The 26,671-nt window shown below is 40.9% G+C and overlaps 1 protein-coding gene across 28 annotated transcripts in view; it reads right to left on the bottom strand.

Moving 5' to 3' along the window:
- Positions 1 to 26,671, bottom strand: part of LOC117591830 (longitudinals lacking protein, isoforms N/O/W/X/Y) — a 64,391-nt gene that overhangs the window by 32,144 nt on the left and 5,576 nt on the right. For 17 of the 28 annotated variants that reach the window (XM_034285179.1, XM_034285173.1, XM_034285185.1 and 14 more), the window contains exons 2-5: positions 23,131 to 23,551; positions 22,649 to 23,051; positions 21,898 to 22,584; positions 21,750 to 21,830 (exon numbers count right to left, since the gene is read on the bottom strand). In XM_034285179.1, coding sequence (XP_034141070.1) covers positions 21,750 to 21,830; positions 21,898 to 22,584; positions 22,649 to 23,051; positions 23,131 to 23,304 — 1,345 coding nt within the window. In that variant the 5' untranslated portion in view covers positions 23,305 to 23,551. Of the gene's footprint in view, positions 1 to 4,159; positions 4,646 to 4,777; positions 4,980 to 6,352; positions 7,062 to 7,683; positions 8,424 to 9,077; positions 10,475 to 11,778; positions 12,155 to 12,966; positions 13,898 to 14,221; positions 15,340 to 15,550; positions 16,009 to 16,112; positions 16,270 to 21,749; positions 21,831 to 21,897; positions 22,585 to 22,648; positions 23,052 to 23,130; positions 23,552 to 24,575; positions 24,725 to 26,671 lie in introns of those variants that run through there. The other 11 variants (XM_034285192.1, XM_034285184.1, XM_034285174.1 and 8 more) reach the window with 11 other exon arrangements.

The raw sequence follows: 26,671 nt of genomic DNA on the forward strand, positions 1-26,671 counted from the left end.
TCTTGTTGTTTTGTTTTTGGTTGTTTTTTTGTTGTTGTATTTTTTTGTTTGTTTCTCTGTTACCACTTTCATCGAACAATGTGTATATAAACGATTCCACATACAATGCCATTCGTTCAGTTTTTGCAAAAATAACAATTTTTTGTTGTTGTTGTTGGGTGTTAAATGGGGGTTTCACAATTTCTTGATAAATGAAAACCGAATCTCAAATGTGTTTATTTTTGGTTACAACAATTTCATCCTGTTCTTGGATTTCATTCATTTTTGTTTGTTTAATGCTATCATCTGTTATTATTACAATTATGAATAATCGTTAATTGGTTTTGGCTTTTTAAGGTACTAACAATCAATATCATCCATCAACCATCATCCATCTCCATCAATGAAAGTTCATTTTCTTTGTCTGGTTTTGGTTTATACTTGTATTATTAATAATTTTGTTGTATAAATTTGTTTCATAATTTCGCCTTATCCGTGGTTTTCGTTAACAATAAATATATGTATATATACCATTTGTTTTATCAATTTACTTGGTTTCATTTCTTGGTTTGTTAAATATTACTCTACAAAAAATAAACAACTTCCGTTCGTACAATTAAATTCTCCCTTCCATTCTCATTCTCGTTCTCGTTCTCGTTACTCTTGTTCTTGGTTGTTTTTTCTGTTCTGTTCATTATTGTTTTTGGTTTGACTATATATAGTGTATATATGTCCATTAGACTGTTATGGCAATTTCTTTGTTTCAAATACACATTTACTAAAACGTTTCTTGTCTGCTTGCTTTTGTTTTGTTTTGTTCAGTTTTTCTAAAATATATATATATATATATATATATAGATATATATATATATATATACGGTATATGTATATGTCCTTGTATATATGTGTGTATATATATATATTTTTGGTTGGTTTCTTTGGAGTATATTTTTGTTCATTATTTGTAACCTATATAGTCTAAGCTAATTATTTCTTGTTTCTGTTTCTGTTTCTGTTTCGTTTTTCTTAAACATTTCTCGTCTCTTAATCGATAAATATTAATTAACAATATAACAAAAACTAAAACATAGGGTGTTTTCTGGTTAAATTAGTGTGAAACAATATATTTGTATAATGTGTAAAACAGTGTTAAAACTAATTTAAAGAAAACGATTCAACAAAAGTTTCTTTTGCCTAAACTTTAACAGCAGAAATAATAATAATAATTTAGCTACTCGCAACATATCTTAGTAAATTAGTTTAACAGAAATAAACATAAATTATACAGGTAATCAGATGATAATAATTCTCAAATAAATTTCAACTAATCGGAAAACAAATAACATAATTATTTCCCCTATTGCAACGTTCCTTTTGCTTCAAAGGCAAAATCCCTCTCAAATCTGTCTTGTTCGCCTTGAGTTTTGGATTTTTAAAAAATTCTTCTTCATTAGACTATGTATTTTTGAAATTGACTTTGGCACAAGACAAATTCTTGACGAACCCTTGAAATATTATTGCACTTCGATTTTTTATTTGCTTTCCTTGCGTTTAGCAAAATTTCTAACGAAATTTAATTAAATCAATCAAAAAATTGCCTTTGGTGTTAGTATATATTTTTTGGGGGGGGAGGAAGTGAACATGTTCTAACACTGGTTGACTCCAACTCCAAAATCTCCACTGACAAAGGGTTGCGATCGATACGGTCCGATCTATAATATACTAGGGATACGTAATAGTAGGAGCGCACTCAGTACAATCCACATTGGCAAACGGATAGGAGAAAGTGTTGGAAACTGATTTTCTACATGCTTTCTACGCTGATTTCACAGTTCGATCGTGACAATTTTCGGTGGATTGGTATATAATTTCTCTATGGTTTCTATATGGTTCGCATAACTTACAAATTGGTCCGCGTCAGCGTAAGGGGACGACTCGATATCCTATCAATGTCTGTGGGGATAAGCGGACGGACATGGTGATGGATAAAGTTCTAAGGGATTGATATCCCTATTCCAATCAATTGATCTAATTCGGATCATTCAGTGCAAGGCAGTGGGGGTGGCGAGGAAGTTGTTTGTCAACCAGTTATTATGACTGCAGTTAGTAGTTGCCTATAATTGATTTTCATTCGTTTTTATACCGCTCTTAATGGTGTGTATAATTTGTCTAGTTAATTCGAGTTCATATAGTTTTTCAATGCTTCTATTGCTGTTGGTTTTCCCGTTAATATACGTTTATATATATTCTGTTTATTGTACTGTCATATATATGTGTGGTGTGTATGTATCATATATGTATGGGGTGTGGTTCTGTTTATTATCTGCAACCCAAGGTTTAACAATCAACAAGCAACAAACAATATAATCCTCGCTCTATGGATACATTGATAGATAGATGTATATACGTACATACATACATACATAATATATATACATATATATATATATATATATATATATACATACAAAAGATCTCTATAACATTCCCTTCCCCTTGGTACCTAGCTAAAATATTTTAGTTGCCTTTCGCTTAGTTTATAACGTACATACAATATATTCTCGTATAATTTCAATAATTTATCTGTTAGTTACATATATTCAAAATTTGTTTGATAATGGCACTCTCATAGCATTTAGTGGTCACTTTTTTGTTTCTTCAAAAATTGCACTAAATCAAAGCTAACAAAGAAAAACTAAATTACGCTTTCCAACAGAATCTCCTTAACAAATCATACAGGTTGTACATAAATGTACCTATGCATACATACATATCTTTTTATATACATATCTGAGTATATGGTTCGATCTCTTCTATGGCTTTATGAATTTGTTTTGCAGTTTTGCAGTTTTGGTGGAGAATTTCTAATGGCACACAATTGTATCCTTCTGGTTGTCCTAGTACAAAACATCCTAACCAATTGGCACACACACACACACACACACGCACACATATACACTTGATTAGATCTGGCGATGTGAGTATATATAAGTTACAGACCTATCCCGCCTGACTTTGTTTAACAATTACATACATTCGTTTCCTCTCTATCCTTTCTTTTTTAACAGACAACATTTTGCTAATATAGCAGTATATATAGTTCTATATATATATATATATATATATATATTTATATATATTTATTTATATATGTATGTATATGTAGATGTGTTGGTTTTATATGTATATGTTTTGTATATATGTATATAAACTCTTTCCTCTATTATTTTGTTGTTGTTCTTGGAACCATGTAACAAATCTTCCTGCAATACTTTCCTACTATCTCCCTCCCATCTTCCGACGTCTGACTTTATAAAACTCACGTGTATAATATACCTTTTGTTTTTCTGTGTATATAGAGTGTATATATCCTGTGCACGGATAAATCAACTCTACATACACAGCGTGTGTGTTGCTGTGCCTATGTATGGGCCGCCTCTGCCTCTGTCCCACACAAAACTAAAAACAGATAACATACTCGTAAGGTAACACGTTTATGGGTTACGTTTTTTGTTTATGATTTTCTTGCTCCGTTCTTATTGTTTTTCCGGTCAGGTATGTACTATATCCTCACTTTTCGGTTCTGCTTTCATTTTGCAAGAGTTTGTTTCAATGGTATTATTATTATATTAGAAATATATATATAATAGATATATATTTGGCAACAAATAAACACAGTACGTTTGTTATATGTATTCTGTTTTGCTTTAGTTTTTCTCTCGTTTTACTCTCGTCGCTTCTATGCTTTCCTCTCATTTGTTAATTTCACTAAGGTTTGCTTGCATGCTTTCTCTCGTTCTCTTTCTTTCTTTTATATATTATTCATATATTTTAACTAAAATTACGTAGTTTTGGTTAGTTTGACTAAAATTGTTTTGCTCTTAGCTTCCTTGCGTGTATGGTTTTTTTTTTTGTTTTGTTCACTTTTTAACAGTTGTTCTTAACGATTTTTTGTTTTGTTTTGCCTCTCTGTTGTTCTATACCTTAATTTAGTTACATTTTTTGTTTAGTTTTTATTATTATTTTTTTTTGTTGAATTTTTCTTCTTTTCCATTTTACTAAAATTCTATAAAATGTCCACTGACTGCACACACACATATACATTATATGATGTGTTCATGTGATCAAATATCTGTCTGTATATATCTTGTTGTTCTAGCTTGTTCAGTATTTGTGTTACTTTTCAACTCGTTTAACTAAGTATTCCGTTTGCTTATTTAATGCTCAGTTTCAACAATAATTATCATCATATATAATGTATATATAGATTGGTTGGTTTTCCCTTTCTTTATAAATGATGTGGCATCCAATAAATTCGTTTTGTTGTTGTTATTTGTAATTGTTCTTGGGTTTCTTTTGTTTTCTTTAGCTAATTGTTCTATATATCATTTTGTTCTTGTTGTTTCTTGTGTTGCTATACTCGTACATAATATATTCATGTTCATGATCATGTTTATGTTTATGTTTCTGTTCGTCATTCGATCATCGTTTGATCTTCTGCCTATTGGGATAACGCTTATTCTATTTGATTTTAAAGAAAACATTATCTCATAAGTAATATTTGACACAGACACCGGACTCAAGGTGTCGCTTTAGGTGGGAGCTTTGTGAAAATGCTTTGCCGCACATCAGACAGCGAAATTTTTTCTGTCCACCACATTCATATCTAGGGAAACGTTGGTATATAGATATAGATATAGGTAAGATAAGTATAAAGATTCCTCAGACAGACCGTATATAGTAGGTGCACCAGAGTTCGGTTTGAACTGTGGCGTGGCAAATTGTGCCCGACACTCACCTGATATGTCGTTGCAAGGAGCTGGCGTCCTTGTAGCTCTTCAGGCAATTAAACCTCGGGCACTGATACCGTCCATCCGGATTGATGAACTTAAACAGATCGGAGAACTTCAGCTCGTACCAGTAGTCGCGGATCAGGGAGTGCGCCGAAGTGCCAGTCGGCGGCGGTGTTTGGCTCGAGTTGGATGCGTAGCTGCTTGGAGCTTTAAAGGAGATGTTCAAACAAATATATAGAAGGAGAAGAAAGAGAGATATATCTTATGAGTCTGGGTCGTTCTGCGTATAACCAAGTGCTTACAAAACTACTATACATACATCGATATATACTCGTATTTATTTTTGAAAGAGTAACAAGAGTTTCAGTAAAGTATTCTTTTTTTTTTTTTTTTTTTGGAAGTTTAGAAAAATTTTAGCAAGAAAGTTAAGTTGTTGTATAAGTTTTCAGTAGAAACAATAATATATGAATAATAAAAGTTTGTGATATTTACAGTTAGTGTGTGTTGCGGGGTGTTTGCTTGAATTTTAATTTTTGTATTTTGTGTGGGCGTGGGCGTGGGCGTGGGCGTGGCATGGTGAAGCGTGAGCAGAGCTAGCAGCGTTGCAGTTTGGCTTGATTTATATATTGATTTGAATGAGCGCTGTGGGATGATGCTTGACTGAAGATGATCATGATGATGGTGCTTGATATGGGTGTCTGCAATGAAACATGTTTAGTAAACTGGCCAACAAGATAAATATAGAACGAGAGAGAGAGGGGGGGGGCAAAAGAACGGGGAGACTGTGGAAATGATGTAAAGACTGGGTGGGTGGATGGCCCCCTAGTCATTGAAACGATTTCTTTTTCAATACAATTTTATTCGAGTTACAAAAATATTCATATAAAAATACTTAGTTAGGGCTCTGGAGTATAAAAATAGTTCTTTTATCGGATTAAGTGGCTTACATTACTAGCTACATATATCGTTTTGGTTTCTATCCTCTGGCTTTGGTCACAAATTCGTTTCACATTTTTGTTTGTTTTGTTTTGTTTTTTTGGAAAGGTTTACAAAATATATCTCTGTATTTTTGTATGTATATATAACTGTTGTAGACTTGGGCTTTCTTTTTTTGTTGGCTGCGTTGTAAATATATATTTGAACTATTGTTTAGTTTAGTTTAGTTAATTGTTAATTGCTTTTGTTTGGTACTTGTACTGTTGGTTGCGATTCATCATGTATCGATTGAGATCTTTTTGTCTATAGGTCATCCATAATCCTAGCTAGCAAAAGGAACTTAGATCGTCTACGAACTATAATCTACAAAGTTTTGTTAGTCGGTTAATTTTGGAATTTTTCGCTGTTTGGCATTGCCGCTTACTAAGGACTAGACTAGAATAGGCCATACATTAAACATTGTATATCGAAAAATGTTTCGTTCACTTTTGTTTCGTTCTTTCTTAGGAATGCAAATTAGGTTGGCGAACCGCGAACCGCGCCCCCTGACCCCCCTCCCTCCCCGACTACTCTCAGTAGTATTGTGTTTCCCTCCCTGACTTAGTTTCGTTCACGTTTTGGTTTTGTTTTTGTTTTTGGTTTTTGTTTTGGTTTGGACTTTGGCTTACTTGACTAACAACTTAAGTTAACTTAAATGAAATGAGAGAGACATACCAGCTGAAGCATAAGTTAGTTATGATTGAAAAAATCCGTGCTTAACTTATTCTAAAATACGCATGTTTATGAGATCCCCGGACGCGACTGCAATGATTGCAATTCAAGCAACAAGCTGCGCACATTACCATAACATTTACATCAATTATCCAAATTTATGCAAATCGCAAAACGAAGTGAAAGCCGAATAGAAACCCCTCAGATTCCTCCTGAGCTTAGTTGATCATTGCAGTCGCTCCTGGCTAGTTCGCGCTTGAAACTTAGGGTATAATACTTTTGCGAATGGCATTAAAACTAAACCTCAACGAAAGCAGAAGAATATCTTTTTGGCGGACTGGCGAGTGGAACTGTGTGTGTAAGCCGCTTATGCGGTGGCCTCCCACTTGCTCTGAATGCTGGAGGCCTGCATTTGGAAGGCCAGTGGCAGAAAGTCCTTTTTCATCTTGGCAAAATGGGTCTTGATGTGCTTGGTAAGATTGTCGCTTCGCTTGGCCGCATAATTACAGCTGGGACACTGGAAGATTGGCCGCTCGGTCGTGAAGCGGCACTCGAAACGTCGGTGGCGACTGAGACTCTTGCGGGTCTTGTAGGATTTGCCGCACTGGTCGCAGGCGTGCTGGTACCAGGTCAGGACGAAATCTGTAAATGTAAATGGGTGTGCATGACAGAGAGAGGTGGGAGATAGAGGCAAAGAGGAGGCGGTGTTGGTGGGGAAGGAGGGACACGCACAGAGGAATAGTTGGAATTGAGTGAGTAGGTGGAAGTGAGTGAGTGAATTTGTGAGTTGAGTCGCATGATTCACAATGGATTCGTTTCTGTTTTCCTGATTTATATACTCTATACATATGCACATGATCGTGATAGTGAGTGACTGACTGTATTATTTGTCTGAATGGCTGATATTTGGCTGCGTTTCAGCATTTGTTTTCATTTTTTTTTTTTGAGCAAGTCAAATTTGCTAATCTACAAAAAATATTGAAAAAATATATGTAAAAAAAACAATTATTATTAATTCATAAATGTAAAATGACTTAAAAACATCTCAAGCATTCCAAAATAAAATTTATAAACTATTTAAGACGGGTAAAAACGATAAGGAAATGGAACAAAAATGTATGCATACATGTACTCATAATAATATAACACATTTAGATCGCTTAAAACTAGAAAAGATCATCCCAGCAATACATATATGAATGGCATATATGAACCCAGATGGAACCTTCTTAAGTACTAGAAAAAGTCTGTGTAAGAAAAAACATCAAGTGTTAAATAAATTTATTTGTTGTTTAATATTTCATCGAAAGACACACAATACATTATTGAATAGAGAAGTAGATCTAGGTGTAATATTAAAAGAGAAAGAAATGGGGGAAAAAAGCTTCGCAGAACAAAAAGCACACAAAGGACACTCGCACGCAACACACACAGAGACGCCACAGAAAGCAGAGACACAATGAGAGAACCCAAGCAAGAGAGAGAGTGAGAATGTGAGAGATAGACAGATACACAAGGTATGTATGGAGGAGGCATGCTTACAGGGTACAAATACAGTGCGAAACATAACTTGGAGAAAATCTAAATGATCTACCTTCCTGTTCCGAATCGCACTGTACCGCAGGGAGTTGGGTGTGGTTGTGGTTGTGGTTGTGTAGGTGTATGTGTTGGTAGATCAAGTTTGAACCCAGACAAAAAACAATTCGAGGCGAGAGTTTACACAGAACAAAGATATATATCGTAGAATATATATATGTATATAAAAACGATAGTAGATATAGTAGATAATACTGTAAGTGACAGACTTTTTTCTTTTGCGCTTCTATCGCTGCAGTAGCCAAGCCATGACGGATGTGCGGTCGTCCCCAGGCCAGGCCTTGGGCCAGCCCTCTGCCAGCCGCCTCACAGAGAGTAGTGATTGAGTGGTACGGTACATAGGTAGTAGTTTTGGAGTAGTAGTAGTAGATGGAGTAGTGGGGTAGTACAACAGTTTTGTAGAGACATCTAAAAGAAATTTAGTAATAAAATAGGTTAGTGAAAATTCGCACAACAATCGCCAGAAAATGACAAAACTCAACTGATGAATGGGAAGGGAAGACAAAATGTTGAACCAAAAACAAACTTGGTGGGTAAACGAAAACGGAAACATTGATGGACAAGTGGTGGAATGAACATAAGAAAATGATGATGGGAATTTTAACATAGAAGAGACAGAGAGGAAAACGCATCCCAGAGTTGGCTGCAATTGAATACATAGAATACATTTAATACATTTCTGTGGTTCTTTAGTTTTTTGTTTTGTTCTTTTTTTTTTGGTAATTTATTCAATTAATAATATAATGTTATTTTTTGTTCGTTTGGACTTTGGATAAATTAGGCATTAGGTAGTAGTCCTACATGCTACGAGTACATTGTATAAAAATATCTTAACTAATCGTACAATTTGGTGGCATATCATTTGGAATAAGTGCGTTAAAATTATAAATACCACCCCAGCCCCACCTCTTCTTCTTTTGCGAGAGGGGAGGAGGGGAGCATAGTTCGTTGGTTGAGTATTTAGCGTGTTTCCTTTTTGTTTTCTTTTTGGATTCAATCAAATTGGAATTACTCAACTCGTAGTAAGAAGATTTGATTCCTGTCTCGTCTTTTATGTGTTCGTTTTTGGTTTCGTCCACTTACATGACTAACAATTGTTTCGATACATAAATACATAAATATATTATCCCACCTCCATCCCATGCCTTGTATGTGGGGGCATGGGATATCTTATCTTATATAAATACAAATTCGTGACGGTTCAAGTTCGTTTCGGTTATAGGAAAGTTTCGATTTTCGAGATGGCGGCGCTTCAACATTGTTATACGAGAACTGTAAGACACATTTCGCTTGCGACAAAAAAATAGCATACATAAATTAAAAGGGGATCTTCGAAAGTGATCGTCTTTCAAGATCGGAATGTCTGAGAAAGTGGCTGAGATTCATACAAGCTTACATTGTAAGGGAACGTACGTGCGTGAGTTACAGATCAAAAATACATATACATATAATAGCCTACAAATATGGCGAGCTGACTCTTTGACAAAATAAAATTAGAGGTTTCGAGATTCGAGTTTCAATAAATTAAATATAGTAGAGTGACTTTGGTGGTGGCTCTCTCTCTCTCTTCCTCTGCTAGGCGTTCTTCGTTCAATTGTTGTTATAAGCAAAGGGCATGGTGTTCATCAGTCGCTCCTTGAGCAACGAATTCGAGATGATCTGCAGGCCCAGCTTCATGTTCCAATCCTCGCTCATCAGGTGCTGCACCTTGCTGGGGGTTACCGGTTCCGGCTTGATGTTCATCAACTCTGTTGCAGATCCCCCCTCGGCGCCACCTGATGCCACCACGCCGGCTCCTCCACCGACATCGTTGTTATTCTTCGCCATGGCTGCCGCTTCAGCGGCTGCAGCAGCTGCGGCGGCGGCGGCGGCGGCCTGCTCTTCGACCACGGCAGCAGCTGCCGAGATGGCCGTTATGGCTCCAGTCAGCCCGTACGTCGGTATAGCTCCGATGTGTGGCGGCAGCGGCGATGTGCAACGCGAACCGGACAAGTTCTCGTTCTCGTAGTTCTCCTTGCGCAGCGACAGGTTCTCGGGAATGGGACTCTCGCAGTCGTTGAGCGAGCCAGCGCTGCCCACACTCGCACCGCAGTCGCCGCCCATGTGAAGGCCCAGATTTCCGGGCTTCAGATCGAGGACACTGCCGCTCATGCTGTCCCTACCGCTTGACGAGCGCGACCCACTGCCTGTCGTCAGCTGTGCGATGGCCGGCGGTATGCCATGCTTTGAGACCAGATGCCGCACCATGTGGTACTTGCGGCGGAAACGGGAGCTGCAGAATTCACAGTTGAAGCGTGGCGGTATACCGATGCACTCGTCGCGCATGTGCCGCTGCAGGTGTCGCTTGCGCAGATAGCTCTTGTTGCACACCGCGCAGTGGAATCGCTCCCTGTTATTGTCTGAATCCTGGTCCACATCATCGCTGCCGAACACGCTGTGCTTGAAGTCGTAGTTCAGATCTGAGATCGATCCGATCAATCAGATGGCGATCCCGTGGTTGATTGGTTTGTTAGTGGGTGTGGTGGTCGTTTGTGTGTGTGTGTTTGTGAAGGATGTGATTTTTGTGGGGTGGATTATGGTCAATTTGCATTGATTTGTTATTTGTGATGATGAGGAGGATTCGATTTGATTGATTTATTTGTGGTGTTTTTTGCATGTTTTTTTTTTGGTCGTATGAAATGAAAATGAAAAGAAAACGAAAAGAAACGTGTGAAAAATCATAAACAAAGGTCCAGATTAGGCTTAGTCTGGAACTCCATTTGCTGCAAATGTTGTTCGTAATTTTATCTTAAACTAAACTTAATCGTCAATCGTTCATTTCCAAGGTCTGAGAAGTTGAAGGAAAACTAATGCAAATCATACAATATTCGGTTACGTTCAATATCTAATCAAAGTTTACATAAATGATTGTACAATAATAACAAAATAACTACAGAGAGAGAGAGAGAGAGTTATCAATCTACTTTAAACAATTTTCAAAAACAAATACGTAACTAATTCTTGGTTGTCTCTCTCTCTCTCTCTACCTCATCTCTCTCACAAATAAATCAAACATAATTGTTAAACAAACAAATTACAACAACTTAGTAGATAAACTAAAGAAATTCTCTAAGAATTTATATTTAATTTAAGTATAGTCTAAAAACATATCTAAAATCGAACTAAACTATAAATAAATGGTCACATTTGTCAATACAATTTTGGCAAAAACTATACAGTGAAAGAGATTTTGTTATATTTTCTTTGCTTTAAAGTTTCCTCAGGTCTCGCCACCGGCTCTAAAAATACATGAGACAGACTTTTTATGGTATATATTTGAAAAGACAACAATCAACTTTCGTTTCAATAAATATTTGTACACATATATTTAACTTCAGATTTTGACTAAGCAGACACAGACAGGATTTATGTATCTCGCCGTGGCGGGTACGGTCGTCCAGAGAGATTGAACAACATTTCTTAACTATATAACAGCCGGATTTGACCTCCATCATCTCTTGCGGAATCATATTCCCCACATTCTAGATTCTAGACCTTCTTTAGCTGGTGGATACCGTGCTTTTGTCTGAGGTGCAGCTTCAAGTCGTAGCGCCAGGTGCAGCTGAAGCTGCAAAACTCACAGTGGAACTGTATGCTAGACTTTTTTGTGGCTGCTGTGGCACAGTTGTTGTTGATGCTGCTGCTGTTGTTCGTTATAACACCACCCACCGCTGCAGCGATATGATTTCGTTGCGGCTTAATGGCAACTGCTGTTGTGGATGCCGCCGCCGCCGCCGCCGCACTGCGCATGCTGCTCTTGAACATACTCGCCACCTGAAAGGCAGACATCTGACAGCTGCCGCAGCTCCTGGCAATGCAGTGAAGGTTGTTGCTGCCTCCTGGCTGTAGGTGGTTTAATGTTGCCGCCTCACTCTGGCTGGCGTGGCCGCACTTGTACATTCGGCGTATCGTCACCTCTGGCTCACAAATCTCCCCTCCCACATGGCAGTTGTTGCTGTTGCTGTTGCTGTGATTGTTGCTGTTGCTGTTGCTGTGATTGCTGCTGCTGCAGTCAGCTGTTGTTGCCGCTGGCGTCTTTGTGGCCGCACTGGCTGCCGCCACAACTGCCGTGGCAAAATTACAGTAAAGCGTCCTTAAATCTGTAAGAATTGTGATTGGGTTTTGTCTAAGATTTGCTGAGAATGATCGATTTCTTACAGAGAAAGATAGGGGTAGCAAGAAATAGGTTGTTGTGTTTTGTTTAGACGGGTGTGGGAGAGAATGTTTCGTGAATATGTCTCGTGTCTTCGCTGTATTTTTGGTTGCAGTCGCGTTTGTTCATTTTTTACAGTGTGTTTTGTTTGACTTAAAGCTACGTTGTTTTATGTGTATATTTGGGTTAGCCGACGCCGCCATCACATGGATATAAAAAGTCTCTCCTTGGTTAAACTTAGGATAAACTTAATTTAAACACAAAAAATCAATCAACTGTGACACCAACAAAATGTTCGACATTAATATCGTTGTATAAATAAATGTTATTTACCAAGAAAGGAAAAAAATAAAAAAAAAAATTTTTTTTTTTTTTTTTTTTATTTTTTTTTTTTTTTTTTTTTTTTTTTTTTTGGGGGGGGGGGGGGGGGGGGGGGGGGGGGGGCGTGGTATCAAGTACATGCAACAAGTGAAAAACGCATTGGTTGTAGTTTGGTTTTAAAAAACGTGGCATTTATTTCTAGTTTATTGTATTCTCCTGTCTTGGCATTTTAGTTTATACAAAAAATATATACTCGTATGTATTTTTATATATATTTTTAAATGATTAGATTTTAGTTTTCAACTTTTGATTTTGCGCTGGAAAAAGAATAAACTCTCGTGTGACAGCCGACGGGGGTTAATTGTATAAATATATAATATGTAGATATAAATAAATGCAAAGTAGATCAAGCCGAAAGGTCAAAGTTCAACTCATTTCTTTTTTGTTTTGTTTTTTTCTGTGGCTACGGCTGCGACGCTCTTTGGTTAATTTGATTAGTAGAGATGAGCAGGTGACTGGACAGAGGGACACAACAACAAGGAGCGGAGCAGCGGCGGCTGCGGCAGCGGCAGCGGCTGCATAGAGGAGCACCCAACCCCCTCCTACAATCCCTCCCCCTTGAGCAGTTCTGAATGATTGCTGCCGGACGCAGCAGCGGCAGTTGCCTGTTGCTGTTGCTGTTGCAGTTGCAGCTGCTGTGTTAGTTGCAGCAGAGCCTGTTGCCGCAACTGCTGGCGATAGTAGCTGCTGGCACTCGTCTCCTCGAGCTGCCGCGATTGCTGCTGCGGCAGATCCTCATCGTCATCGTCCTCGACCAGATAGGTGTTCGTCTCCCCATCGACGGCTGCCTCGTCCAGCATGTCCACCAGATCCACAACATCCTCTGGCCTGATCTCGTTGTTGGAGGCAGAGGTCGAGGACGCAGATGCCGCTGCAGCGGCCGCCGCTCTCTGCTGACGCTTGAAGAGCGACCTCATGGCAATCTCCGGATGCTTCTTACGCACATGCTGACGCAGGTGATCGGCCCGCTTCGTGCTATGGCCGCATACGGAACACACCATGCTCTTGCCCTTTCCGCACTCCTGGCGTAGGTGACGGCGCAGTGTGCCGTGCCTGCGATACGTTCGGTAACACTGGGGACAAGTGAAGTTCTCCTCGTGGCCGTGCCCTCCAGCCCCGCTGACAGACAGTATCCCTGGAAAACTGTCAAATTGCGGCGTCTGAAAGTGATGCCCCGAGGTGCCCGATCCTCCTCCTCCTCCTCCTCGCGGATGGTAGTTAGATTCGTCGTCGTCGTCCTGCCTGCTACCATTAAGCTGTTGCTGATGTTGGCTGGACGATGAGTCATCTATCGAGTGCAGCTGCAGGCCTGAAATTTGTTTTTGTTTTTCGTGGTTCATATCTTTTTTTGTTGCAAATTTTCGTTGTTTTTATATTCTTTATATTTCTTGGAGGGATTGAAACGTTAATTCTTGGTTGATCGGATCATGCTTTTTCTTAGTTTTGGTTTTATTTAATTTATTTATTATTATTTTCAAGGCAAACAAGCAATTTGTTATTCGAGTTCTCAAAATGCCAGATTATTTGTTGTTATAATTATTATCGAAAGCATTAATATTGGTTGGTTTTTGTTGGTTTGTAAATTAATAAATTAATTTCAGTTTTTAATTGATTATATTTCTTTTTTTTTTCTTTTTCAAACAAAAACAAATTTCAAACAGGCGTAAAACAATGCACAGCAGCATAACAAAGGGGTAGCGGTTGGGGGGTCAGGCGGAATGTGTGTGGGTGTTAACGGTTAATCAAGAAAAGAAAAGAAAAAGAGAGCGGGACAGAAGCAGTCGCGGAGGAGATCAAGAGAGGAGGATCACTTCGATTGTGTGGGGTTTTTGTTGTGTGTCAGAGAGAGATAAAGATAAAGAGCAAATTAAGCAACTGTCGTAACGGGACTTAATGCTCATCAGTTTGTATGAAATGATGAAAGGGGGGAGGGACAGACAGGAGATAGATACAGAGAAATAGAGAGAGCAGAGTCGGGAGTAGGATATTCAATGAGTGGGCATGAGTGTGGGTGTGTATGGTTTCTATGTGTGTATGTGGTGTGCACGTGTATATTTTGGCAAGCACAAAAACAATAGATAATCATCAAAAATTATAACATATATAGATATGGCTTCAAATGACGGTTGATTGGGACTTTTTGGCCACGCGAACAAATTTCTCCACACCGAACAACAACTCGTAACAACACAAAGAAGAGGGGCCACCGACCGACGGCTAGTGCTGATACAAATATTTTTTGGGTTTTGGAAAGGTGTTGTCGCTTTAATTTCGCTTTCCATCTTTCAGTCTAAAACAAATATTTGGTAATGTGCTTCTTAACCTTGCAGTGGCGGTTCAGCGAGTCCTTGCGCTTGAACCCCGCATCGCAGACCTCGCACCGAAAGTTCTCCAGCATACCGCACTCGAACTCCAGGTGACGCTTGAGCGCCGACAGCCGGGTGTACGAGTTGGGGCACTGCGGACACTGCAACTTTCCGTCATCGCGCAGCTCCGCATTCCGCGCCAGCGCCGATGCCGAGCTACTGCGCACTGTCGGCTGAGGAATGGCTTTCCTGGCGCTGCCGGCCCTCTTCTTACGCGCCCGCAATTTGCCCCTACGCGTCTGCATCTGCAACTGCGGTGGGGAGAGCAGTAGTGGTGGCGAGACTATGGGCAAGCAAGTGGCGGACAGTGGTCCGCGTGCTGTTGTCGGTGGCGGCATATCGCTCTCATAGTAAAACATTTGGTTTAAGCTCAACTCGAGGAGACCTGCAATTAAAGGATGGAGCAAAGAGCAAATAGAAAAACAGAACACACTCAGAGAATGTCAGAGAAATAGAGAGACAAACAGAGATCAGCGAGCGAGCAACTGACTGACAAAAACGATGACAATTTCAACAGTCTCTCTTTCTAACGGTAACACACTCTCCTTCTTCTTTGCTTTCCTTCCTTTTACTTCTTCTCATTGAGAATCAAATTGTTCAATTCTAACCCATGATTTAGATTTATTTTGTAGCTTTTGCAAGAAATAGACGAGTTTTACATCATTAAAACAATTACATACAGATACATATGTTTACATGTTTATCCCTTTATTCCACTAGGATCCGATCCTTTTATTCTCTCTTAAAGGCGCCCTTGTGCACATAGTAGTAGTGATCTTGCAGCTTGAAATTATAGTGAAAGCCGCGTCCGCACATGCGGCACACGTACTTCTTCGGCTGGTTGCACTCTTTGCGCATGTGTCGCGTCAGTGTACCCAACACCTGGTACGTGCGACCGCACGTCTGACACACATACGGTGCTGCCTTAGCCGATGCATTGGCCGACGTCGATGGACGGGACGGGGCCGGAGCGGGGGCCTGAAACTGCGGCTGAGACCGAGGATCGCCACTGCTGCCACTGCCACTGCCACTGCCGCTGTCCGCGTTGACATTTCTAGGGAAACGGAACGAAGAGAACATGGCAAGAGAGTGGTTGGGTGGGTGGTAAGACTGGTTTTGTTTTTGAAAGCTCAAAAAATTGGGGAAAGCACAATTTACCTGCGCGATGTGGATGAGGCGGCAGTCAACTTGCGCTTGCGCCGTGACATCGTATGGGTGGATGTGGAGGCAGGTGTCTGGCTCTGGTAAATCTTTCTGCGGGCCACACGCTTTGAGCCACCCCGCACGGCAGTAATTTTGGGCAGAACAAATCCGTCTAACACACCAAAAACAAGCAATGAGGGCGAGAGCAATCGCACGGTTGCGTCGAGTGGTGTGTGAGTGTATGTGTGTGTACGAGACAGAGAGAGAGGGTGTAAAGAGTAAAACAAATAAGAGGGTGGTCAAGTAAATGTCCATTCATGGAATATGCTCCCCTACAAACAACAAAAATAGAGATCCTATCATGCCTGATCGATCACTGATAACTTTTCCTCATATCACAAAATGATCACAAAATATTTGTGAAGCGAAAACAGCAAACAATTTCCACGATTCCATTTAACTTTGTACTTTTACTTTAAACCAAAAAGATCTTGAGCAAGGTTTATTCAATAGATCGTATTGCGATCAGAATTCTACAGCATTCAACATTTTTACTTTAGGAACGTATTAACAGAAATAAACGATTACTGCAGGAATACAGTATAGGAATAATTTAAATATTTATTATTAGGATTCGACTGAATGGAAGGAATTCACAAGGAGTGTTGCTCTGATCGTGCACACATTCTGGAATATTTAAAGACAATTTGAAGTTTCCCGAATTCTAAAGAATTTCATTAGAAACTAGAGAACATTTTTCATTCTGAATCATGATCTAATGATCGTCAATTTGGCTTCAATAGAATTGTTTTGCTGGCTGTCTACTTTCTACTGCTGTCATCTACTGACTGACCCTTCAAAAAGCTCTTCAAACTCTTTTCTCATCTTTTTGTTTGTTTTAATTTTTGCAAGTTGAATATGTACAGGAAAGTGTAGAGAAGGGTGGAAGGAAGATAGGGTAGAGAAGTTCAGATAAAGACATTTACCACAGCTACAGATTTACTTAAATGTGATGGAGAAAGTGTTTTTGGTTTTGCCTACAAACTACATATACAGAAGCTTAAGCTTTTTTTTAGTCAAGGACATTCATTTGAATTGTATTTTAATATTAAGAAAAACAAACACAGACACACACACACACACACACACAGAGAGAGAAAGGGAGGGGGATGAGAAAGCCTTGAAAGTTTTCAATTGCTGTTTCGTGGATTTCCCTGTAACAGAACACACAAAATAATCAACTGTCTGGCAAGTGGACGCACGTACATGTGTGTATATGTACATGCCATGCCCGCCTGTGCTTTGGCAACAAATTCAACTGTGAACTGGGTCAAGGCCATGCAAACAACTTGCAACTGGGCTAAAACCAAATACCGATTGATGCAATGCATGGAATTATGTATCATGTGCCAGAAACACCATGGTATTGCCGAAGTCTGTGGTAAGCAAAGTATTAAGGTATTAAGTACAAACTTCAAGGTCATATCTAGTGCATCTATGTTACCAATAATTTCCTTAGCTAAATATGATCCATCTGCAGCAAAAATACAGTAGACGACGAGAGGAAATGGATTACCAAGTAATATGAAAATGATCAAATTTGGTATCCAAACTCTTTATTCCAACTGCTAACGATACAGTACTCTCTGCTGAAGTGGAAATGGTATAAACAACTTTAACATGATTAACCGATGTGTCGCAGTTGTTGGTTAAGATATTCGATTTCCAGTCAAGCAACTTTCTACAAATCGAAATTCGCTAAAAAAAAAAATCCCACAAAGTATGTGCATAGTTCGCAGATAAATATTCAACGTTAAATCGCATCATTTTGTACGTCATCATGATCAGAGCATCATCATCGTTAAGTTTACACGGATGCACCGTGAAAATAAATAGCAAACGAGCCGAAAACAGGGAAAGAACAAAAAAAAAAAAGAAACAAGCAACCAGAAAACGAGATACATTCACAGAGATATGAACATTAATATTATTGCTTCGTTTCGCTACCATGCCCAACCCCCCTTCAGTACTGCTCTCACCTTTTGATCGTCAACAAATAACCGCAATGCTGATAAAAGCGAAAAAGAGAGAAGCAGAGGGAGGGGAAAAAAAGCTCACAATCTCATACATAGAAAACATTTTTAGCCGACCTTGAACTTGAACGAGCACCGAACACGACGACGAGAATGCCTCGAGCATTGTGTTTTTGCCGATTGAACAATTAACAAAACTGCAGATGGCATGGTGGAGTGAGCGAGAGGGGTAGGTAGTCTGAGGACCAGTACAACAAAAACAACTTTATGCATATTATAATAAAAGAGAAACATTTATAAACCTCAAAAACAAAGTCAAAATAAATTATTGGGCAAACAAGATTCTTGCATAGAAAAGCGAAACGGGTGATTTGGGATGGCAGGGAAGAAAAGATGTAGGGTAGATGCCGATAATGGGACGACAAAAGTAGCAACAAGAAAACTATTCGAAAACTTTTAAGACCTTACAAATAGAGAGACCCAAATCATTCCTATGAATGGTCCTAATCTGCATAGTTCTACTAAAGTCAAACAGCAGCCAAAAGTATCTTTTCGTTTACGAATAATCCTCTAGAGTGGGAGGCGATCGACCCCAATTGAGATTCGATTCTTTCATTACAGAGTATAGAGATGTGGATTTTGTTTGATTTTGGGTGTTTGGCAACGCTTCGAGCAATTTTCGTTCCACTTTTGGACGAGGAACAAACACGCCAAACGCAAAAGTTTCAATTAAAATATAGATATGTACAATGTAAGTTTAATGTGTATACTTAAAAATTAAACCAGAAAAAAATATAGATCTGTATGTAATATATAGAGAGAGGTAGCATTGGAGGAATTACACTATAGCTTACCCTGGGCATCGGCATCTCAAAGAGCGCCCCACCCCTCCGCTCACAACAGCTTTTCACAGTCATTTCTTAAGCGGGGGGCAACACACAACTGTTGACATTACCTGGAATATTGCTGGAAATTTGTTTCTTGATGTGGAGAAGGATGATTTGGAATCAGGGATGTGGGATTTGGTAGGGAATGGTTGAACCAAAATGAACTTAAAATACAAAAATTCATTTCATTTTTGCATATCACTCCACTCAACCGATACCGTTGAGCGAAGCATACTTACCTGCGAGTGATACCTGATCTGATCCGGTTGAAGAAGTTCGCTGCTGCAGCCTGCCTGGGTCTCGTTCAGATGCCTAAAGCCGCAACTGTACCTCACCATCCACCGGATGGCTACAAGCTTTATATCTGGCACTGACTCAACCTGCAACAAGACAGCTGGATCCTCCTCCGATGATTCATCTGGTGTGGCGTGATCCATTCCAAGCCTTCGGCGTTCTTTAGTCTTTTCACTTTGCACTTTAAAAGGGGGTTTGGTTCGTTTTTTGTTTGTTTATTCAAAAATGCGCGACTATGCGAAACTCTGGTTCCCTCTGTGAAGACCAGAGGAAACGTTTGGGCACAGCTGGATAAGACGAATACCGAGGAGACGCAGACGCGAAGAAGCGTGATAGGAACGCGCGCGAGCTTTGGAGTAAAGGTTTCAACCCTCTCTCCGATAAAGCGTGATCGAAAAAGCTTACATACTAGCATAAAAACTAAATACAAAATTCATATGGAAAATAAACAGAAAGAAAGAAAAAAAAAGTCCCGTCAACCAAAATAAAGCAAAATATATATGTGGTAATAGATATGTGTACGTACTAAAATACAATTTAAAACTGCATGCGTATTTTGTTCATAAATATATATATAAATGTATAAAGTAAAACATTGTGTACAACATTAGCACGCGCTGAGAGTTCTGTGGGGGGCGGGCAGAGGACAAACAATCAAAATATGACACAATGTGGGCGAGAAATGATTATGTGTGGGCTTGGACGTGGACGGGGCTGTAGCTATGGCTTTGGCGTGTGGTGGGGCTGTTGTGTATGTTTTTGTATGCTTTAAAACAAGGCAAAAGCAATATTAACAACAAACTAAATTCAGTTAGTTTACAACGATAACAAAAATTTGCTGGAAGTGTGGCCAAACTTTTGACGCGCCTGTACTGGTATAGCGAGAGCTAATTGCCCTCTCACTCTTCTCGTTGTTACTGCCACAGCCCTGTTCTAAACACACAAGCACACAGATACAGCTGCTTAGATTGATAACCAGCGAGAGAGAGGATGAGAGGGACAGAGAGAGAGAGAGAGAGAGAGAGAGAGCGATAGATAAGAAGAGACGGTGGTAAAGGAGCAACGGGACCACATTGATCACCCACATACAATACGATGGGCAAAACACACACGCACACACATCATATACAGAGCATTGGCATAGAAAAGTTTTCTCCTTAAAAACTAACTTAAATTCCATCTGCCTACAATTCAAGTGAGTGTGTGTGTGTGTGTGTGTGTGAATATTTTTGTGTGTGTGCGTGTGTGTAAATGAACTTTGCTCTGCAGCTGGCTTAATGTTTTCTCAGGGTGAAAAAATGTGGGTGGGCGACAGACAAAAGGAAGTAGAAGAAGGAGAGAGGGGAAATAGAGAAAGTGACAAGGGCGAATATGGTAAATAATAATTGTTTAAATATATATGTATAATACAGTAAGGCAAATAAGGGTTAAACAAACACCAATTGGTAAAATGATTACAATAAAAGTTCAACAACAAATGATCATACATAGAATCATACATACATATACATAGATATATAATGATAAAAATGAAAATGTGTTAAGATTTGTGGTTGTAATTGTGGGGTGGTGGTGGTGGTGGGTGAAGGAATGTGTGGTTTAGAGGTAGTTTTTGTGGGCGTTGTGGGTAGTATAGCAATCAAACATGTTTCGTGTGTGTTTTCATTTTCGAGGGTGTGTTAAATAAATCAATCGTTATAATTAATATATACAAAATACTAGTCATACGAATTATATGTGTGTGTGTTTGTGTGTGTGTGTTGTAATTGAATAAATTATGGATTGTTAGGAAATCATAATTATATAATAAAGAAAGAGTTTAAGTAATACTTTCAACTTGCACAAATTATTTGTTCTGGTTATTAATTATTCTGTTCTTGTTTTTGTTTTTTTTCTTTTCGTGGTTTCTGGTTCTGTGACGGGAGAGCGGAGCAGATATTACTTGCTCAATGCCCGCTCGCCCCCTCACAGTTTGGATATTGTTTGTAGTTTCATTTGTACTTTTTTCTTGTTGCTTGCTTTTTTCCTCTAGTTAGGGCCAAAAAAAAAAAATCAAAAAAATAACTTCTCTAATTCAAGGTTTCTGTTGAACGTTTTCAAGAGCTTTTTTCGGAGCACGACTTTAGGGGCACATCAAATATTCAATTTTCAAGTAAATATATAATTTAAATGTATTAAATAGCTTTATATAGGTAGAATATGTATGTGGAAATTGGAGTTATTGTATTTGGATTTAAGAGAGACCTTGAATGTGGATTCTCTTTTGAAATTTAAGCTCTCGTTGTTGTTGTTGTCGTGCTCGCTGTCTTTTAATTCTGTTCTCTTTAATATATTGGCTAACGTGTCTATGCTAGGCTTTGCTTTTTCATTTGTTTTTTCTTTATTCTTTTCGTAGCTCATTTCTTCTGGCATGATATAGAGAGGCAGCAAAAACTCACCTTGTGGATCCCGTTGCTGTGCATCCTGTGCCATGAGTCCGAGTTCATCCTGAGATCTGTCGTGTTGCCATGTTGCATATGCTGCAGGGACAGAGGGAGAATCGTTGTATTAGTGTCGTCCTAATTTATTGTGTCTTTTAGAACTTACTTTGACTAGATCCTTCGCCACCCTGGCTGGTGCCGGCCGTCTGGTCCAGCTCCTCCATTGTCATATCCTCCTCGTCAAGTGTCAAGTCCTCTACGTTTTCGTCATGCGTATCATCATCGTATTCGGCCTTGGGCTCGATAACCATTTCTGAGCCCACGGACGACACGCTGTTGTCCTTGACCTTTTGCTTGTGATTGGACGATGACTTATCGGCGACGGCTGCCAGTTGCTTGACCACGACACCAGTGTGTACGGCTCCAGCGGACGCACCGACGCCTGAGGCCGCCGGAGTAACTCCTCCGGAAGCTGCGCTCACCTCCTCCATATCATCGGCATCACCGACATCGCCTTGGGCGCCTTGGCTCTGTGGTTGTACGTTCTCGGTGTTGATGGCATCGCTGGTCTGCTGCAGCTGCTGCTGCTGGCAGGCTGCTGTCGCAGTGGCGGCGTGAGCTGGGGCGGCTGTCGATGATGTTAGTTTAGCGCTTTCAGTCTTTTTGGTAACGTTGGTGCTGGTCAATGGCTGCTGGGTCGGGACTTGGCTGGTGCCGGCCGCGTTGCTGCCGCCACCGGACAGCTGGGTGCTGACCAGGGCGGAGACGGCGAGGCCTGCGCTTGTCTGTTGGAGGATAGACTGATTCGAGGCGGCTGCCTGCAGAACAGACGAGTTGGAGTTGTCGTGGACATCTGCAAAGAGATCGTTTGGTCAGATTAAACTGCAACTTTGGGAGATTCGTTTAACTAAACTCACCGTTCTCAAGGCTGCGGCGTCTGATTTTTCGACGACGACGCGACGGACTCGAAGAGCCCTCGCGCGATCCGGACACATCCCCAGAGGTGTCCATTGCTCCGCCGGTGGCCAAGCGAGCGCGCTTTGTCTGTTCCAGTGTGTAGGCGCCGCTCATCTTGCCCCCGCGATGATGCTGAGAGGACTCTGGCTTGGGTGCGACCGCGGAGCTGCCTCCGCCGGTGCGGTTATCGGACAGGCCCTTGATCTGCAGCGACTCTGCCGCCTTGAGCAGCGCGGCCAGCTGGTCCTGTGAGATGTTGACCTCGCCACGGTACATGTAGTCCATCATGGCGCGGAGCTCCTGGTACTTGACATCCTTGAGTATGAAGATCGGATGCTTGTCGTACTGTTCTTGGAGTAAGGTCTGCAAATTGCAAAAAGAGGGGAGGATGTCATTATGCTACCCCAACAAAAGGAACAGATTGAGAGTATTCAATACTTACAGCAAAGTAGGGACTGCAGGCGGACAGAACCACCTTGTGGGCCTTGAGGAACTTGCCCTCGGCGGCGAGCGTGCAATCGACTAGGGTCTCGTTCTCTAACAGCGTGTCGAATACGCTGATGAGCGTGCTCTGGTGGTTGTTCCAGCGCAGGCAGAACTGCTGATCGTCGTCCATCTTGGGGCGGTATGTGGACACAGTTGATACGTGAAAGGGATGTTCACAGCGGGACGTTGGTGGAGGTGATGGTGGGGCGGAGTTAGCCCACGTCCTGGACGTGGCCGGGCCGGGTTGTGCTCTCCTCTGGCCGCGCTTTTGTGCTACCTTTCTCGGGTGGATAAAGCTACCTAATCGGTACAGTTATAGATACAGCTAGAATTGGGGAAACAGCTCTTCCTCCTCCGATGATCTTATGTCAGTTATGCTGCAAGGAAAAACAACGAAAAAATTACAGTTAGTACGAGACAAACTCTGAATATTGCAGATTATTCCGCGCCCCAAGGTCAAGTTCATGTTCATGTTAAATATTTCAACGCTAAAATCTCGCATCACCTTTCCACACAAACACATGCATACACTTGACTGACGAGATTATTGTTATTTGCATTCCACATCATACAAATACATACATTTTGCATACATGCTAAACAAAAATAAAAGAAGAAATCACGCACACAAAAGCGCCCTCTATGACGCCCAAATACACAACTGCAAATGCAATTTTTTTCGTGTTCTTTTTTCTTCTTGTTAATTTTTCAACTTTGCTTTTTCCCCCACAACGGAACTGGCTCTCTCTCTATTTCTCTTTTTCTCTCCCAAACGACAAGCGACGCCAAGTGAGAGCCTAACGGATTTGCGGCGATGTTACAGTTGCTGCTGGTGCCGCTCCCGCCTTGTGTTAGTGTAGGAGATCGATGAATACGATAAACGACGACGAAGAGACTTCGTGACGACCGAAAAAAGAAAAAACCCAGCATGAAGCATAAAGAGGGGAAGTTTCGCAGCAGGCAGCGCAGCTTTTGTCAAGTCGCGTCGCTGCAGGCACACGTACGTATGAAAGTGTTCGTGTGTGTGTGTGTGCGCGCTGAAAGGTTTTTTTCTTCGTCGTGGAAAATTTCACAAGTAGACACACACATGCACACAATTTCCAGACGAATATTTATGATGGTTTTCATTTTCCACAAGCACCACACACACAGGCATACGCCTGATAATTTTGAAAGTTAAAGTGTGGAGCAATCGCCACATTCTCGTCGTCCCCTGTGTTTCATTTTTTTATGGCGTGCATTTATAAATAGAACATTTTTCATTAGAAGCGAGGCACACCAACACACTGACACATAGATATGGATGACTGCGAACATAAACCAATTTCACAATCGCGTTCCCCCCATCCCAAACGAGCAGCATAGCATATACACTCCACAGAATCTATCACGGGCACTTACTATGTAAATAATTCGCACTAAAAGGTTTTTCTATTCTGTTTGCTTCTGCTGTGCATGTGTATGTAATTTAGTACTGTAGCCAGAAAACCGCACGCGTTGTTCGCGATCTGCCACACAGCGCAAGAAAAACCAAACAAAACTGCGAGCGATTGAACGGAACTGAAACGACGACGCAAATGTGATGGAAACTGAGCGAGCGAGCGTCGGGCTCGCGTCGCTGCTCTCGTTCGCTTTACGCTCTCTCTCTCTCTACTCTTGGTTTGAGCCAATGGCCGCCAGCTAACGAAGTTGTTGCAGCCAGCCAGAGTGGATGTGTGCGCGCGAGAGCGAGATAGCGAACGCGAGTGAGCGGCGTCACTCTCCTTTTGGGGGGGGGAACGTTATGAAATTGCCAAGCGGCAGGAGAGAGCAGGTAGGCAGCGAAGAGCAGAGCAGAGGCTGGACAAAAGGAGCCTTTACAAAAACTGCAGCAGCAGCAATCGTGCCGAACGCGAGCAAAGAAAATGTAACGGGAACTATACGAAACACACACACACAAGCTTACACAGGTAGAGGCGAGACAATTGAATTCGCCGCAATGAGCGATTTTCGTCTGCCTCTGCCTGGATGAAGATGAGTTTTTCAAAATTGAAGCGAAAATTATTTGCCAGATGGAGCAGCATCATGTTTGTTCTTCTTTTATTGTTTTGGGTTCATTTCCTGCCGTAATTTAATCATCAGCTCGAATGAAAAGAGCCAGCTGCAGCCACGGAGAACAGGGGGAAACGTTGAAGCGAATATAAAAATTCCCAAATGGGAGAGAAAACCTAACTGTGCTCGTGCCAACATTCCAGTAACGAGCGCAACAGAGATGGCACTACGCATACATATTTACGTGTACAAATGTGCTACGTGACGCACTCACCAATTGAGGCTCCCTTTTTCATGCAAACACACACACACACACACACACACACATTTGTTGCGCATTTTGTTCATTTTCAGTGTTTATTTTTTTTTTGCCAAAACGAAAAGGGTAGGGATTCATCCGATCCAGGCGAAAAATAGAGATAATCACCCCCAGCGTGTCAAGTACCGTTAGGCGTCGCATCATTTAGAGGCGAGGGATCAGTTTTTCCACGAATTAAGGGTATACACATTAACGTCACAAGGAGCAGAGTGCAGGGCCTGCGCACTGGATAGCGCCATGTGTTCAGTAGAGTAGAGTTCAGTTGTCAGGGGCAGCAAACCGGGGCAGCAGGCTTTTACCCCAACATTAATGATGCATTGGCTAGACATGGGCCAAGGGGTTTTTCTCTCTCTCCACTCTCACACACACACACACGCACGCACAAAGCAGAACTCGACACAAAAGGGGATTTAGTACACACACACACAAAGGGGACAGAGAGACAGTGACAGAGTAGGTAAAAGTGATGGTAGGGAGGGAGGGAAGAGTAGGAGGAGAGGTGGAGGAGGCAGCAGCAGCAGTCGCATGAAAAAGGATCTCTCTCGCTATCGCTCTCTGTCTCTGTCTCTCTCTCTCTCTCTCCCTTTGTGGCGGGCGCGCGCTCTTTGCACATTGCAAGGTTTTGTTTTTGCGCAGATGGTGGAGGATTATAAACGAAAAATGGGATCCTTGCGCCGTAATGGCGTCGTCGCTGTCTGCTCTTACTGCTGCTGCCGCTGAGAGAGTTGGAAGCGAGAGATGGTTGTTTGTGTGTGTGTGTGTGTGTACAGAAGTACAGTTGGGTCCAAGGGGCGAATTTCTTTTGGGGTTCATCTTTTTCTTAGTGAATGGGAGAGAGAACTAGGAAAAGGCGAGAATGGGGATGGTGGAATAATGAGCTTGTGTTGAGGTCTACTATCAAACGATGTCCAAATTACGATTTGCGGTACATTGTTAGCGAAAATCTCAACTGGAGTTCAATCTGGCAACCGCATTCTGAATGTTGGGGAAATTGTATCCTCAACACTCTAAAACATGCGATTGCTTAAAGGATGATGATATGCGAAAAGTCTTGTGCTGAGATCTACTATCAAACTACGTTCAAATTTCACAATACGAAACGTTGTTAGCGAAAAACTCTACTGAAGATATAATCTTGCAACCGCTT

The sequence above is a fragment of the Drosophila guanche genome, unplaced genomic scaffold (genome assembly GCF_900245975.1).
Source record: "Drosophila guanche unplaced genomic scaffold, DGUA_6, whole genome shotgun sequence".
Taxonomy (NCBI): domain Eukaryota; kingdom Metazoa; phylum Arthropoda; class Insecta; order Diptera; family Drosophilidae; genus Drosophila; species Drosophila guanche.